Source organism: Amblyomma americanum, chromosome 2 (genome assembly GCF_052857255.1).
Source record: "Amblyomma americanum isolate KBUSLIRL-KWMA chromosome 2, ASM5285725v1, whole genome shotgun sequence".
Classification (NCBI taxonomy): domain Eukaryota; kingdom Metazoa; phylum Arthropoda; class Arachnida; order Ixodida; family Ixodidae; genus Amblyomma; species Amblyomma americanum.
In genome coordinates this window covers 80,463,539-80,475,714 of record NC_135498.1, presented here as the reverse complement: position 1 = coordinate 80,475,714, position 12,176 = coordinate 80,463,539, and the positions used below count along the sequence as shown (strand labels likewise).

General features: G+C 43.5%; 1 protein-coding gene across 1 annotated transcript in view; it reads left to right on the top strand.

The window, feature by feature from the left end:
- Cap-D2 (CAP-D2 condensin subunit) overlaps positions 1–12,176 on the top strand; it is a 64,210-nt gene that overhangs the window by 15,728 nt on the left and 36,306 nt on the right. The window contains exons 11-16 of the mRNA XM_077654724.1: positions 660–869; positions 2,801–2,885; positions 4,153–4,297; positions 6,063–6,194; positions 10,064–10,143; positions 11,262–11,395. Of these exons, the coding sequence (XP_077510850.1) occupies positions 660–869; positions 2,801–2,885; positions 4,153–4,297; positions 6,063–6,194; positions 10,064–10,143; positions 11,262–11,395 (786 nt within the window). The remainder of the gene's footprint in view (positions 1–659; positions 870–2,800; positions 2,886–4,152; positions 4,298–6,062; positions 6,195–10,063; positions 10,144–11,261; positions 11,396–12,176) is intronic.

The following is a 12,176-nucleotide window of genomic DNA, read 5'->3' as shown; positions in this document are numbered from 1 at the left end:
CTATCCGTAATGGAGATGGTGGCGGCTTCTGCGTGCTCGCGTTATCAATTCAATTGCAAAGTGCAGACCATGTTTACAACTTCTAAGTAAAGAGGGTTTGCTGTGGACATTTGTTTGTAAGGCCATTTCATTACATATATTTTACATTTTGGCTTCCATTCTGCACAGTGGTCTCTATTCTGCACAGTGTTGTAGAGTTCTCACGCAAAAACTGGACGTAACGAAAACCTGCGTCTAACAAAAAATTGCGGGCTTTTCCTGATATCAGTATACCCAGTATGTCTTTTGTGTTGCCTCAGCAGTGTCAGCACATTTCCTTCAAAAGCTGTTATTGCTGTGCTTTCTGTCTAGTATGGCAGCCACTGTAGTATGGACTCCTAACAACTCGAAAACAACTCAGTAAAGCTTGAAAAGGAACAATAGTTAGTCCTGCATGTTGATTTGCAGGAGTGTGCTAACTTCGAGCAAGGGGCTGGACACGGTGAACAAAATGACATGGAACAACTGAATGAAATTGCACTCAGTGGTTCTGTGTCATTTTGTTCACTGTGTTCAGTTTCTTGCTCACAAGTTGAAAAGAATGTGAAAACAATTTACAGCCTGGGTGAGTCTTCTGCGTTCCTTACCTTTGGCATTTCTCTGTCCTGTGCTGTTTCCAGGAGCACATCTTGGATGAGAATGCTTTTGTGCGCAGTAAGGTCTTGCAGCTGTGGCAAGAAATGTGCCGCAAGAAATGCATTCCACTGGGTAGGCAGCAAGCACTTCTCGAGCTCATCGCCAAGCGGCTGTGTGACAAGTCAAGCGTTGTTCGGAAGCATGCCATTGGCTTTGTCTCTGCCTTCCTCGCCAGCAATCCCTTCCTTGCGAAGGTAAGACGGTGCCAAAATGTGACATTTCTGTTTGCCAGGTGGCAAAACCTCCCGAGATTTGGTTGTGCTAGGATCGGAGAGCAGTGTTTGCATTTGTCATGGCTAGTTCTGTACCCTCTTTGTTAGCTTAATAACAATTTGAATGAAGATATCCACTGAGCTTCAAGTTTCTGTCCTCTTAACAGAGAAAAAAATTTTCGTACTTTCGTAGAACTTGGTCATAATTGTGTGCCCAAGCGCTTGCCCTGGTCTATTATTTTGCACTGTACAATTAAGAGTGACCATGAATCTCACAGGCTAAATATATAATGTAGGTACCTAAGAAACATGGCAAGTGTGATTGTATGAAATTGAAGATTTAAGCCAGATATTGTGAGAGCTGTTAGGAACTCTGGTTCATTCTGCAGTGGAACCCCTCTCCAGTAAAGTTGCTCGGACCAGCAAAAATCTTTACAATATCAGTTGTTGGTGACGGCAGGGCTCCAAGGATGGATATTGTCTGGCGATTTGGCCACTTGCTAATCACACAGTGTTCATTTAAAAAGAAGCACGTTGAGATGCCTCTTGCTCAAATCATCCTATTACTATGTGCTAATGTTCATAATCAGTTATCACATTTTCTTGTCACGTTACAGATTTTGCCTAAGTTCTGTGGTTACTTACACAAACATAATGTGGCTACGAATATAATGTGAAGAGGAGTTTGAGTTCACATGAAAGCAAAAGCTTTACTTGAACACTTCATCATCAAGAAGCAGTAGTTCAGAAGCATACATGACACAACTAGTGCGGCAAAAACGCCCACACAGTGCCGCCACTGCTTCATGCTTCGCTCTGCTCAGTGCTCCGACTGTTTGCCAATTTTTTTCCTTGCCTACTTCTCACTTGCTCTTTTACTGCCTTCCCTTCCTCAGTGGTCTGCACCACCTTCTTTCCATAATCATAGCCAGCCTTCCTCTCTTTTTTTTTTTTTTCGTCCACCCCATGCGCTTTGCCTCGCGGCCCCATGGTTTTCGAAAACTTGGCTTCTCCTCGTGGCTCACGAGCCTGGTGCTAAAGCCATCTCAACGAGGGTCGTTTTGTCGTTGATATCAATTTGCCTCCTACTATTGTCCTTGCGATAACACTGTTACATGTCTGTCACTCTGAGATGTCCTAGACTGTGCACGTGTTATGATGTCATCATTCTGCGGGAAGCACGTCACCATGGCCTAACGCTTTTTACTATAACCATTTCTTCATTAAGGTGTCTCTACTGTAAACAAAAAAAAAGTGTACAGTCATGTAAAGAAGGCGAAATGGTACTGCAGTTTCGCTTTACTATACCCAGTCATTTACTATTTGTGAGTTTACTATAGAGGGGTTCAAATGCATAACTGTTTACAGTGCCAGTCAGCTATCCATTCTCAAGTCAGTGACACAGCTACCTATCTTTTTCGAACAAGAATGTAAAAAAAATAATTTCTATCGCAGTATGAGATGCGGGTATATACAGAATACAATTATACAGTACAGTATTGTCGAGTGTGCTTCAGTGCCCCAGCTTTTCTCGTGTGAGAAGAAACAGAAATATGAAGCTTTGTTGTGTTTTTGTGCTATTTTCCTTGATACAGTTGTGCATAAACACTACTAATCTTCTTATTTCTGTCAAGTGATGGGTGAAAAAGCATTAAAACATTTCTAGTTGTTTTAGTGCTTTTAAGCAAGCATTGTAACTTGTTTTGGATGGACTTGGTTTATGGCTTCCCAACATAATTTTCTTTTTCATCATTGACCATAGCAGGGCCTCCGACATGCTAATGCACGCAGTCTTCTGTCCAACAGCAGCCGCCGTCTTCGTTGGGTGACCGCTGCTACATGTTTTGTGCTGCCTAGTCCTGTGACCTTTTCCCACACCATGTTACAATGTCCTGTTTCTTCTCGTTATGCAGTTGTCACCGGAAGAGCTGAGGAAAAATCTTGCGTTGGAAGAGGAGAAGCTGCATGCACTGCGCATTTTGCACAAGGATGAAAATGGTAAGCAGTTTTTGCCTGCAGGATGAGTGCAGTGCGCATGCCAGCCTCGGGAACACAAGAAACTGGACATCTTTGGGGGCTTTTATTACACTCGGTGAATTCTCCACAATGTCATAAAATGCACGAAAGAGGTGAAAAGAGGGGTGAACCTGTGTTGAGACAAGTAGCCAGGGAAACTGTGGCATGTCACTTTTGGTGACAAGCTGACCCACTTCACTTGCTTCCTTGCGGTTGTCATGATTGGTATGAATGATTCAATAGCTGATACCACTACTGTGCGTGTTTGCTTCTTTTTCTGGTTTGCATTCAGCTCTACCATAATAAAATTGCAGCTGTGCACATTGGGCCTTCAGTGAACCACATTGCCCCCCCCCCCCCCCCCCTCCCCCCCCCTCCAAGATAGATTTCTCCATTTTGTTAGGCCTCAGTTCCTAATGGAAGATATAAAGTGAAGGGGGACAAAATCTGTAGCATAGGACAAATTATTGCAAATTGGTAGGCTGCCTGAGCAAGGACCAAACAGCTCAGGTAATCGGTTCAATTTTGCAAATGGATGGTTTTACTCTGCTCCTGAGGGGGACCAGCCTTTAACAATATGTTCCCAATATTGGGCCGATTACCTGCGCTGCTTAGGGGGCTTTATACGTAAGACTGACGCCTTGGTTCATGCTGCTTGTGCATGCTTGGTCCTCAGTGATGGCTTTGTTCGTATTTTCACTGTCTTCACATAGAAGTGAAGACAGTCATGAAACGACAAGGCAGACTTGACTTGAAAAGGAGCCATTATTTTGTAAACCTGTGCGTACAAGTCAAAGAAAAAGGCTTGGCGATGGCTAAAAGTGACTTGCAAGATTGAATGCCATTCAACTTTAGATGGCCACAGCTTATGGCAGGCGTGTACACCTTATTATACCCACAGCTCATTCGCAGTCTGCTACTGTGCAAGGAAATGCTGCAGTGCAATGCATAAGAGCAGGCTGACATCACGAGCACATTTTTTTTGTTTAGCTGAATTGTGATAACACTGATTTTGTATGTGCAGGAAGTGAAAGGCTGCGGTCAGCTCTCAGTAATTTGAACTTTAAGGGTAGCCATATTTTGTTTGAATTATGTGGAGTATGAATTAAGAGGAACTTTTTCATTGCACTTGATGTTGACAGGACCGAGATGTCCTATGTTAATTAAGCAAGTTAAAATTACCAGTTTGTTTAAATGACATGCAGCATGTGAAGGTGTGGATGCTTGAGCCACTCCTGCCCATTTGCAGGTGAAGAGGGGACAGAGGAAAGCTCAGCGGATTCTTCCTGGATGGGCATCCTTCCAAGCCTGCAAGAGGTGCTCCAGGAGGAGGATGATGACAAGGATAAGGACACGTCTTTCGACGAGGAAAATGACAACATATTGCTCAATGAGTAAGCCATATGTTTCTGCTGTGGATTTGAACGGCACCTATCGTGGAGTCAACAGTGTTGTACAGCATGGCTCGGTACAGTGCATCAGATGTGCTGATTTTTTTATGTCATGAGCCAGCAGTGGCATGCTCTGCTTGTTTTATTCATTTGTTATGACTAAGGCCCCTTGTTTTCCACGAATCCGGGAAAAAATCGCGGATTTTAGTATTTTTTCGAGGAATTGCGTGTTAGCAGCCATTTTCTGTTCCTAGATATTTTAAACAAACGCATGCGATTCTTACTTTCTACATCGAGCATTGTTTTCCACAAAACGGATATATCGAACTGCCATGCGCCAAGCTGTGCTCGTTCGGATGGTAGGCGGAAGGCTTTGCCTCACTGCACGGATGACTGGTGATGGTGCGAGAAGCGGTTGTGCCATGCTTCATGATTTATATTGCACTTTCCAACCACACCACTTAATAAATAGTGGTGAACATTTGGTAGCCTGGTGGTTGGCACCCATTTGCGCCTCTCACACCCGGCGATAGTGCCCCGGAGCAAGGGGCATGGTCGGTTGTAGGCTACCAGTAGCCATCCTGTGCTCGTGTCATCTTTTACACAGGTGGCGAAAATGGGAAGAGTTTCCGTTCTGGCGTCCCAATTTTCACGCGGCACTACTGTAATGCAGTGTCGCGTGCTGACCTAACTGCTGGCGGTGTTGTGCGGGGAAGGCAACTTAACTGCCACAGGCCTGCTGGGTAAACCACCACGCGATAGTGGCCCCTGATAGGGCGACTTTACCTCATAACCTTAATTTCTTTGGTAAGGTGGCTTCACTGCACTGCCCTGATGCAGATTGGAGATTGGGTACGTCAGAACCACAACTACCACTGGCATTTTGCACTCGGTATTTTGCGGCCTCCACAGTCGCCACGAGCTGTTTCGAAACAGCGCTAAGACTTTGGAAAAGGCTTCTCCTAGTTGCACTTTTTGGCCGACTAAATTGCGCTTTTCTTGCATGAGCTTTTGGCAAAATTTTATATTGCGAGTTTTAGCTATAGTATATCCAACTATTTTACGATTTCTTACCTGTTCTCTGTAACGAGGTTTGACTGCATTGTGTTTCTGGAGATCAGTGGGAACGATAGAATTATGGGAACCTGACTAATCTAATCTTCTGAATTCTCTTGAAATGTACATATTAGTAATGAACAAAGTTCCGCCTTGACATGCTTGCTCCCCCTTCCGCTCAAGCAAGCTAGGCAGCCGAAGCGACTGCCACTTGTTTGTTGGGAGTTGTGGATCCTGTTTGCTGGCACATCTTTTACTGTAACTATGCTAACTATTTGGGTCAGTTAGCTGGCATATTTATAATTTGTGTCAGATTAAATGCAAGTCAGAAAGATGAAGAAAGACAGCAAATAGACATAATATGGACAGCAAATAGAAGCGAACAACAGATTCGCGACAGTCAAAGTGTTTTGAATGTCTCTTAGTTGTACGCGAATGGCACAAACCGAAATAGCGCACAGCCATCTACACATGAGTGCGAGTCCTTGCAAACAGCCTAGTAGCATCTAACATCTATTAGCTGGATAAGTTGTCTAAAGTTTCAGACAAAGGAATAGTAAGGCCATGTGTGCTGGCGGTGATAAACAAAACAGGTGACAGTGTTGTGACGTGAAGGCCCACGTGCCACACACATGAAACTAGTGGTGCTGTTGATCCTACTCTATTTATGGCTGTTCCCGGAGCTGGTTCAAGAGAAATAACTTCATTCCAGGGTTCTCCACAAGATTAGAGCACTGCTCAAGAACGGCAGCTGCACGGAGGCAGTGACAGTGCTCAAGAAGGCCATGGCTGCTTACCCCGATATAAACCTGTTCTGCAACCCTGGCATTGGGGAGGCTGACTCGTAAGTTGTTTTTCATTGCTTGCACAGTAGGCCAAGTGGATGTTTGCTGGCAGTACATAGTGTTGGGCTGTGCAAATATCAAATTTTTGGTTGCACACCGAATACAAATGGTAAAAATTGGCTGCGAATCAAATATTTTTAAATGATTTTCAGTGTGAATGTGGGTAGTTTGAAATAAAAACACTTGTACACAAAAGGCAGCTATGAAAAGAAACTTGTATTGCAAGCAAATCTTGTTTTCAACCATCATCAGCATAAATAAATTAGTGGGGGGGGGGAGGGGGGGGAATCAGGCAAGTTCTGTAGACTAATACTTTGTTTAAAATTCTTTAAATAACAAGATTGTTTTCATCGAAAAAGTGTTATGGACAGTTTGACCTAATGCTTAAGGTGGGAAGAGGGACTTGGAAAAAAATTTCAGGGAACGTGTATTTTTGCGTGCTGCTTCCAAATATGCAGTTTAATATTATTTACAACAAGTCCCTGTACTCTTATGCAATATGTTATGTAACTTTTTGCCAGGAGTTTTAAAGAAATTCTGCTGCAGGGAACTAGCTAGATTGCATGGCATTGGTTTCTCATCAGGCTATGCAATAAGGGTAAAGTTATCGTCCTGCCTGTCATAGAAGTTGAGTTATAGGATATTGAAATTGTCACTTCAGAAAAAGGAATGCAAATTTCTGTTCCTGTTTTTGAAGTGGCAAATTCAAAACCCTCTCCCTCAACTTCTTTGATAGGCTGGATGATAATTTTACCCTTATCGCATAGCTTGATGTCAAGAGAAGCTAATGGCATGCATTCTGGCAAGTTCCCTGCAGCAAAATTTATTGAAAGCTCTCGGCAAATAGTATATAAGCACACAAGGAATTTTACATAAAATTACATTACATACAACCTTTGTCCGTAAAGTTCCGAGACTAAGTCCATTAAAAAAAAATGCATTTAACATTGAAATCATTTGCGCAGCGCTCCTTCGAAATAGTCTCCCTTGCAGTCTATACTCAGCTTCCAATGCTTCTTGAGGTATTGGAAAAAGTTGGAAAACACTTCTTTTGGCGGGGCTGTCAGCTTCTTTGTCGTGGTGTCTTGAATGGCCTCCATGCTCCCCATCCAGCGACCTTTTAGGGCTCTCTTCACACGAGGAAACGGAAAAAATTGCATGGGGAGAGGTGAGGCGAGTACGGCGGATGGGGAAGTACAGTAATGCTGTGCTTGGCGAGAAATTTTGTCACACTGAGAGCAGTGTGCGGCCTTGCGTTATCGTGGAGAAGGCTCCATTGTCCAGATGCCCATAAGTCAGGGCGACGGCATCGCAGTGCATCACACGTGTGTTGGAGCACGCGGATATAAAACTCCTGATTCACCGTCTGCCCTTGTGGGACGAACTCGTGGTGTATGACACCTCTGGCATCAAAAAAAACTATCAGCATCGTATTTGTTTTGGTCTTCTGTCACCGCACCTTTCCCAGCACCGCAGGGCTTGTGGACCACCATTCGGCGCTCTGCCTCTTTGTTTGAGGATCGTATTGAAAACCCCACGTTTCGTCGTCAGCAATGATGCTGTCGACGAATGCAGCATCCTTCTCTGCCTCGGAGAGCAAATCAGTGCTCACTGATGCCCGCGTGTCCTGGTCCTGTGTGAGGGAGTGCGGCACAAGTCTGGCATTCAGCTTTCGTTTCCCCAAGTTCTCACGCAAAATTTGGTGGCATGTTGTCTTACTAATGTCGAGAGCATCTGATAGCATGTGGACTAATGGTGCGGTCTTGCTCTACGATTTCCCTGATCCGAACCACGTTGCTTTCATTACGTGAGGTTGAAGGGCGCCCCTCCCTTGTGTCGTCTTCCACCGACTTTCTCCCCGAAACGAACCTCTTGTGCCATTCGAAAACTCGCGCGCGCGATAATGTCTCGTTGCTGTAAGCGTCACGAAGGAGCTCATACGTCTGTGTGGCTGCCTTGCCAAGCTTCACACAGAATTTTATGTTTACACGCTGTTCGAGGTGGACGTCCATCTCTCCACATTCACTCATAGTAGAATGCGCAGACGACTAGTGACAACGTATTTTTCTACATGGAGTGCCATCTAGCGACTGACACAGCAATTAACATAAATAGCTCAGGTTAGCCTAAAAAGATGGCGCTACTCATACGCACCAACATTTGTTTTGGGGAACCATTTCTAGAGAAGAAAATAAATCAGTCTCGAAACTTTACGAACAAAGGTTGTATTTGAAATCAGCATGCAAAAATCCATATTCCTTGGGGGTTTCATAATTGTGACTTCATCATTAGCTTCGCTTCTTAAATGACAAAGGAGCTTGTGAATGCTTCTGTCATGAAGCATTGCAAGGTGGCCAGATAGTACCTCCAGTGATTCAGTGGTCAATTATCAGAAGAGCAAGGTGCAGATCACTGTTGGCAAAAGGCAAGACTGCTCGCGAAACAGACACAGGAGCGGAGAGGTCAACCCTTTCACGCTCCATCGTGGCTTCTGAATGCAAAGTGCCAGCTGTGGAATGCTGTACCAGATGCAGCTTTCATCCCGCTTCATCCTCGTGTACCGATTTCATAGGACTGCAGGCCACCCATAGTTAAAGCTTTTTTCTTGTCCTCTATGGCCTAAAAGCACACAGTTTTTAGGTTCTAATAGATGGAGACTGTGAAGGATGACAGCAGTCGCACCACGAAACAAGCACATCCTCTGCAACCCCACTTTTTAAAATTAATATTTTTTAATTGTGTTTTTGGGCAAAGGAAATGGCACATTATCTGTCTCAAATCTGGGTGGACACCTGAGCTGGGCCTGCCCTAAGGGAAGGGATTAAGGAGGGACTGAAAGAAGGAAAGGAAGAAAGAGGTGCCCTAGTGGAGGGCTCTGGAATAATTTCGACCACCTGGGGATCTTTAGCATGCGCTGACACCTTTGTGTTTTGGGAAACGGTATCAGTAGCCAAGCACCCTAACCACTGAGCCACCTGCAGGAGATCCCCACTTTCGTGGGTGCCGCCCTTTCTCTTATTGGAGGGATTGAAAACGAGAGGATCATTGGTGCATTCACAGCCAGTCAGAGAATGCATTATGGCAAGACGATATGCCACCTGGATGGAGCTGCACCTCATTTTCCTAACTAAACTAATGTGCGAAGAGCAAGATGGTGCCGTTTGGAAGCACCACCATGTTTGGCCACGAGTTCTGGTGAACTCGAAAGTTGGTCATTTGTTAACGTTTACGCTGTCTGAATACTTCAAATTGCAAATACTGTTCACAAACTGTTTGAGATTTAATAATAATAATAATAATAATAATTGGTTTTTTGGGGAAAGCAAATGGCGCAATATCTGTCTCATATATCTTGGACACCTGAACCATAAGGGAAGGGATAAAGGAGGGAGTGAAAGAAGAAAGGAAGGAAGAGGTGCCGTAGTGGAGGGCTCCGGAATAATTTCGACCACCTGGGGATTTTTAACCTGCACTGACATCGCACAGCACACAGGCGCCTTAGCGTTTTCCCTCCATAAAAACACAGCCACCTATTTGAGATTTCGATTATCATTTTAAGACAAGGGGCCTCTTCAAGCTGGGTTGCATGGATTTTTCACATTAGCTCTGTTTTCTTCTGGCGATATAAATATTCACTTGATCATATTGCTTATTTATCTGCTTCCTTATTCATTAAGCTAATTAATGATTTAATTTATTGATTGATTATAAATTACCTGATCATCTGCTTCTTTATTCATTCAGTTGATTGATGATTTCATTGATTGCAGGTTACGGTACATGGGCATGTTATTTAGTGATAAGTGGCATTGACTGCGTGATCAGTGTGTCTTGGATGTGATTCCAGTTTTTCTCGTGCTGCTTGCAGAGGTAATCAGAATGGAGAAAATAAAGGTGAAAGCAACGCACTGCCAAGTCTCTTGGATGTTCTGAAGAAAATTTATCGGGGTATGTAAAACACGCACAGCTTCCTTTGGCGTGTGTAAATATACACTGTGTTTATACCCTTTGCACTTACTGAACCAACTGTGTCGGCTCAGTGCCCGGGTTTCAAGCACTGAACTGCGTTTTTGCATGTCTCATTTTCATCACGCATTGTTTTCTGCTTGCAGCTGAGCACAGAAAGAAGGTCCGAGGTGTAACTGAGCTATAACCGTTAGTGTGGACGGAGTGCCTGTGTACCAAAATATCAGTACTCTTTGAGAAGCATTGTACTGTCAGAATTTACCTCCAGTGCGATGGAAAGAAAAAGACAGAACAGCCTGCGCAGATCATAAAATCAGCCACTATGGCCTTTGAGGCCTGAAATTGTTGAAGGTTGAGATTCAACGCCCATATCATCCTTTTCTTGGCTGCATACTGTTGTTCCGTCTTGCGGTTAATTGTATTATACTAATTCATCCAGCTTGTTACCGTTCCGAGTTTCCTCTTTGCTCAACTGGCTCTCCAGGTGGCAATGCTCAGACTCCACCTGAAAAAAAACAAAAAAACAGGTTCTTGTTACACCACTTATTAAAGCTGATTACTAATGATGAAAGCCTTCATATATATTTTGTAAGTGCAAATCGTTTTCTAACTGAAAAAGAAAAAAAAAATCTTTCTGCATATTGTCTTTGCTCTGTGGTAAGTGGTCTGTGATAAGATTGGAAATACATCTCTTGTTTCCTTAACGGACCCTTCAGCCTCACGTTAATCAAGACAAGAGCCGTAACTGTTCCGGCTTTTTTGTACAGTGTGATGTGTTGTTGAGCATGAGAAGCACAAAAAATTCTCAAGTTGGTCAGCCTTTGAGGGAAAATGTATAAATTGTTCAATCAAACAACAGTGGTTGACAAACAATTCTTTTTCTTCTTTTGTATATCTAAATACATGTAAATTATTTTAAAGTACTAAAAAGGTAGGCTGCCAAGTAAATAGGCATGCCTGTTGAACATTTGTGCATTGAATTTGGACTTCGTGGAAACGTTTTGTTGTATCAGATTTTCGTGGTTTAGCAAAATCGTTTTAGCACTGCATTAATTTTTTGCTGCTGCTGAGTTCAGGGTGATTTTTTTTTTTTTTTCTAGGAAGCAAAGCTGCTGAAGACACCTCGGCAACACCAGACAAAGAAGCTGCACCTGATGCACCGCCTAGTGGTCCTGAAGCGAGTAATGACAAAATAGAGCTGGACAAGCAGAAGATGCTCGTGTGCTATCTCAGGGTAAAATATAATCAGCTGATGTAGTTTAGAGAAGAGAAACTTGCCGATGAGCTATAGCTGTTTAGATTCTGTGAATATGGTCAAATTTAGTGAAACTGTGCAGTCATATTCAGCTTCTTGAACTGATTTGAAATATGTGATCTCTTTTTCACTATGTCAGTTATTGCTTAAGATATCACATATTAACATTTCATTGTTTGCAAAAGCAGTATCAAAGTGACCACCCATTGGGAAGCTATTATTAAAGGGACACTGAGGAGAGCTCTATCAATTTTTTTTTGTTAGCAAAATCTGATAGTTCGGCATTTCATGGCTTCGTTGCCGCTTGTCCGGGCGCGAAAGATGCATTTATTTCAAAGAAATTTGGTTTCGAAGATGAAAAAGTTTTTCCCGCCGCTCTGATTCAAACTCCGGGAACTCTTATGATGCCACGGCAACTCTTATGACGTCTCAGAACGGAGTGACGTGACACGTGATGTAAACGCAGACTCCGTGATTTCTGACGGCTAGCGGTGCGGTGCGCAACCTTCCTTTGCCAGCCTCAGAGATTCACGACGTCCATGAAGTAAGGAAAATTCCTCCAAGGTGGCGCCTCTTGTCCTAAAAAGTCATCACGCTTGTACTTGCGAGATTGGCCTGTGGCGGCGATACCTGTATTTTGGTTCTTGCTATTTTCTACATTACAAGAGCTTTGTTTTCAGTAAGAGTGGCGTTTTTGTGATCAGGAGCTGCTTTTCTATCGATACAACCCAACTTCAATTTCTCCTCAGTGTCCCTTTAA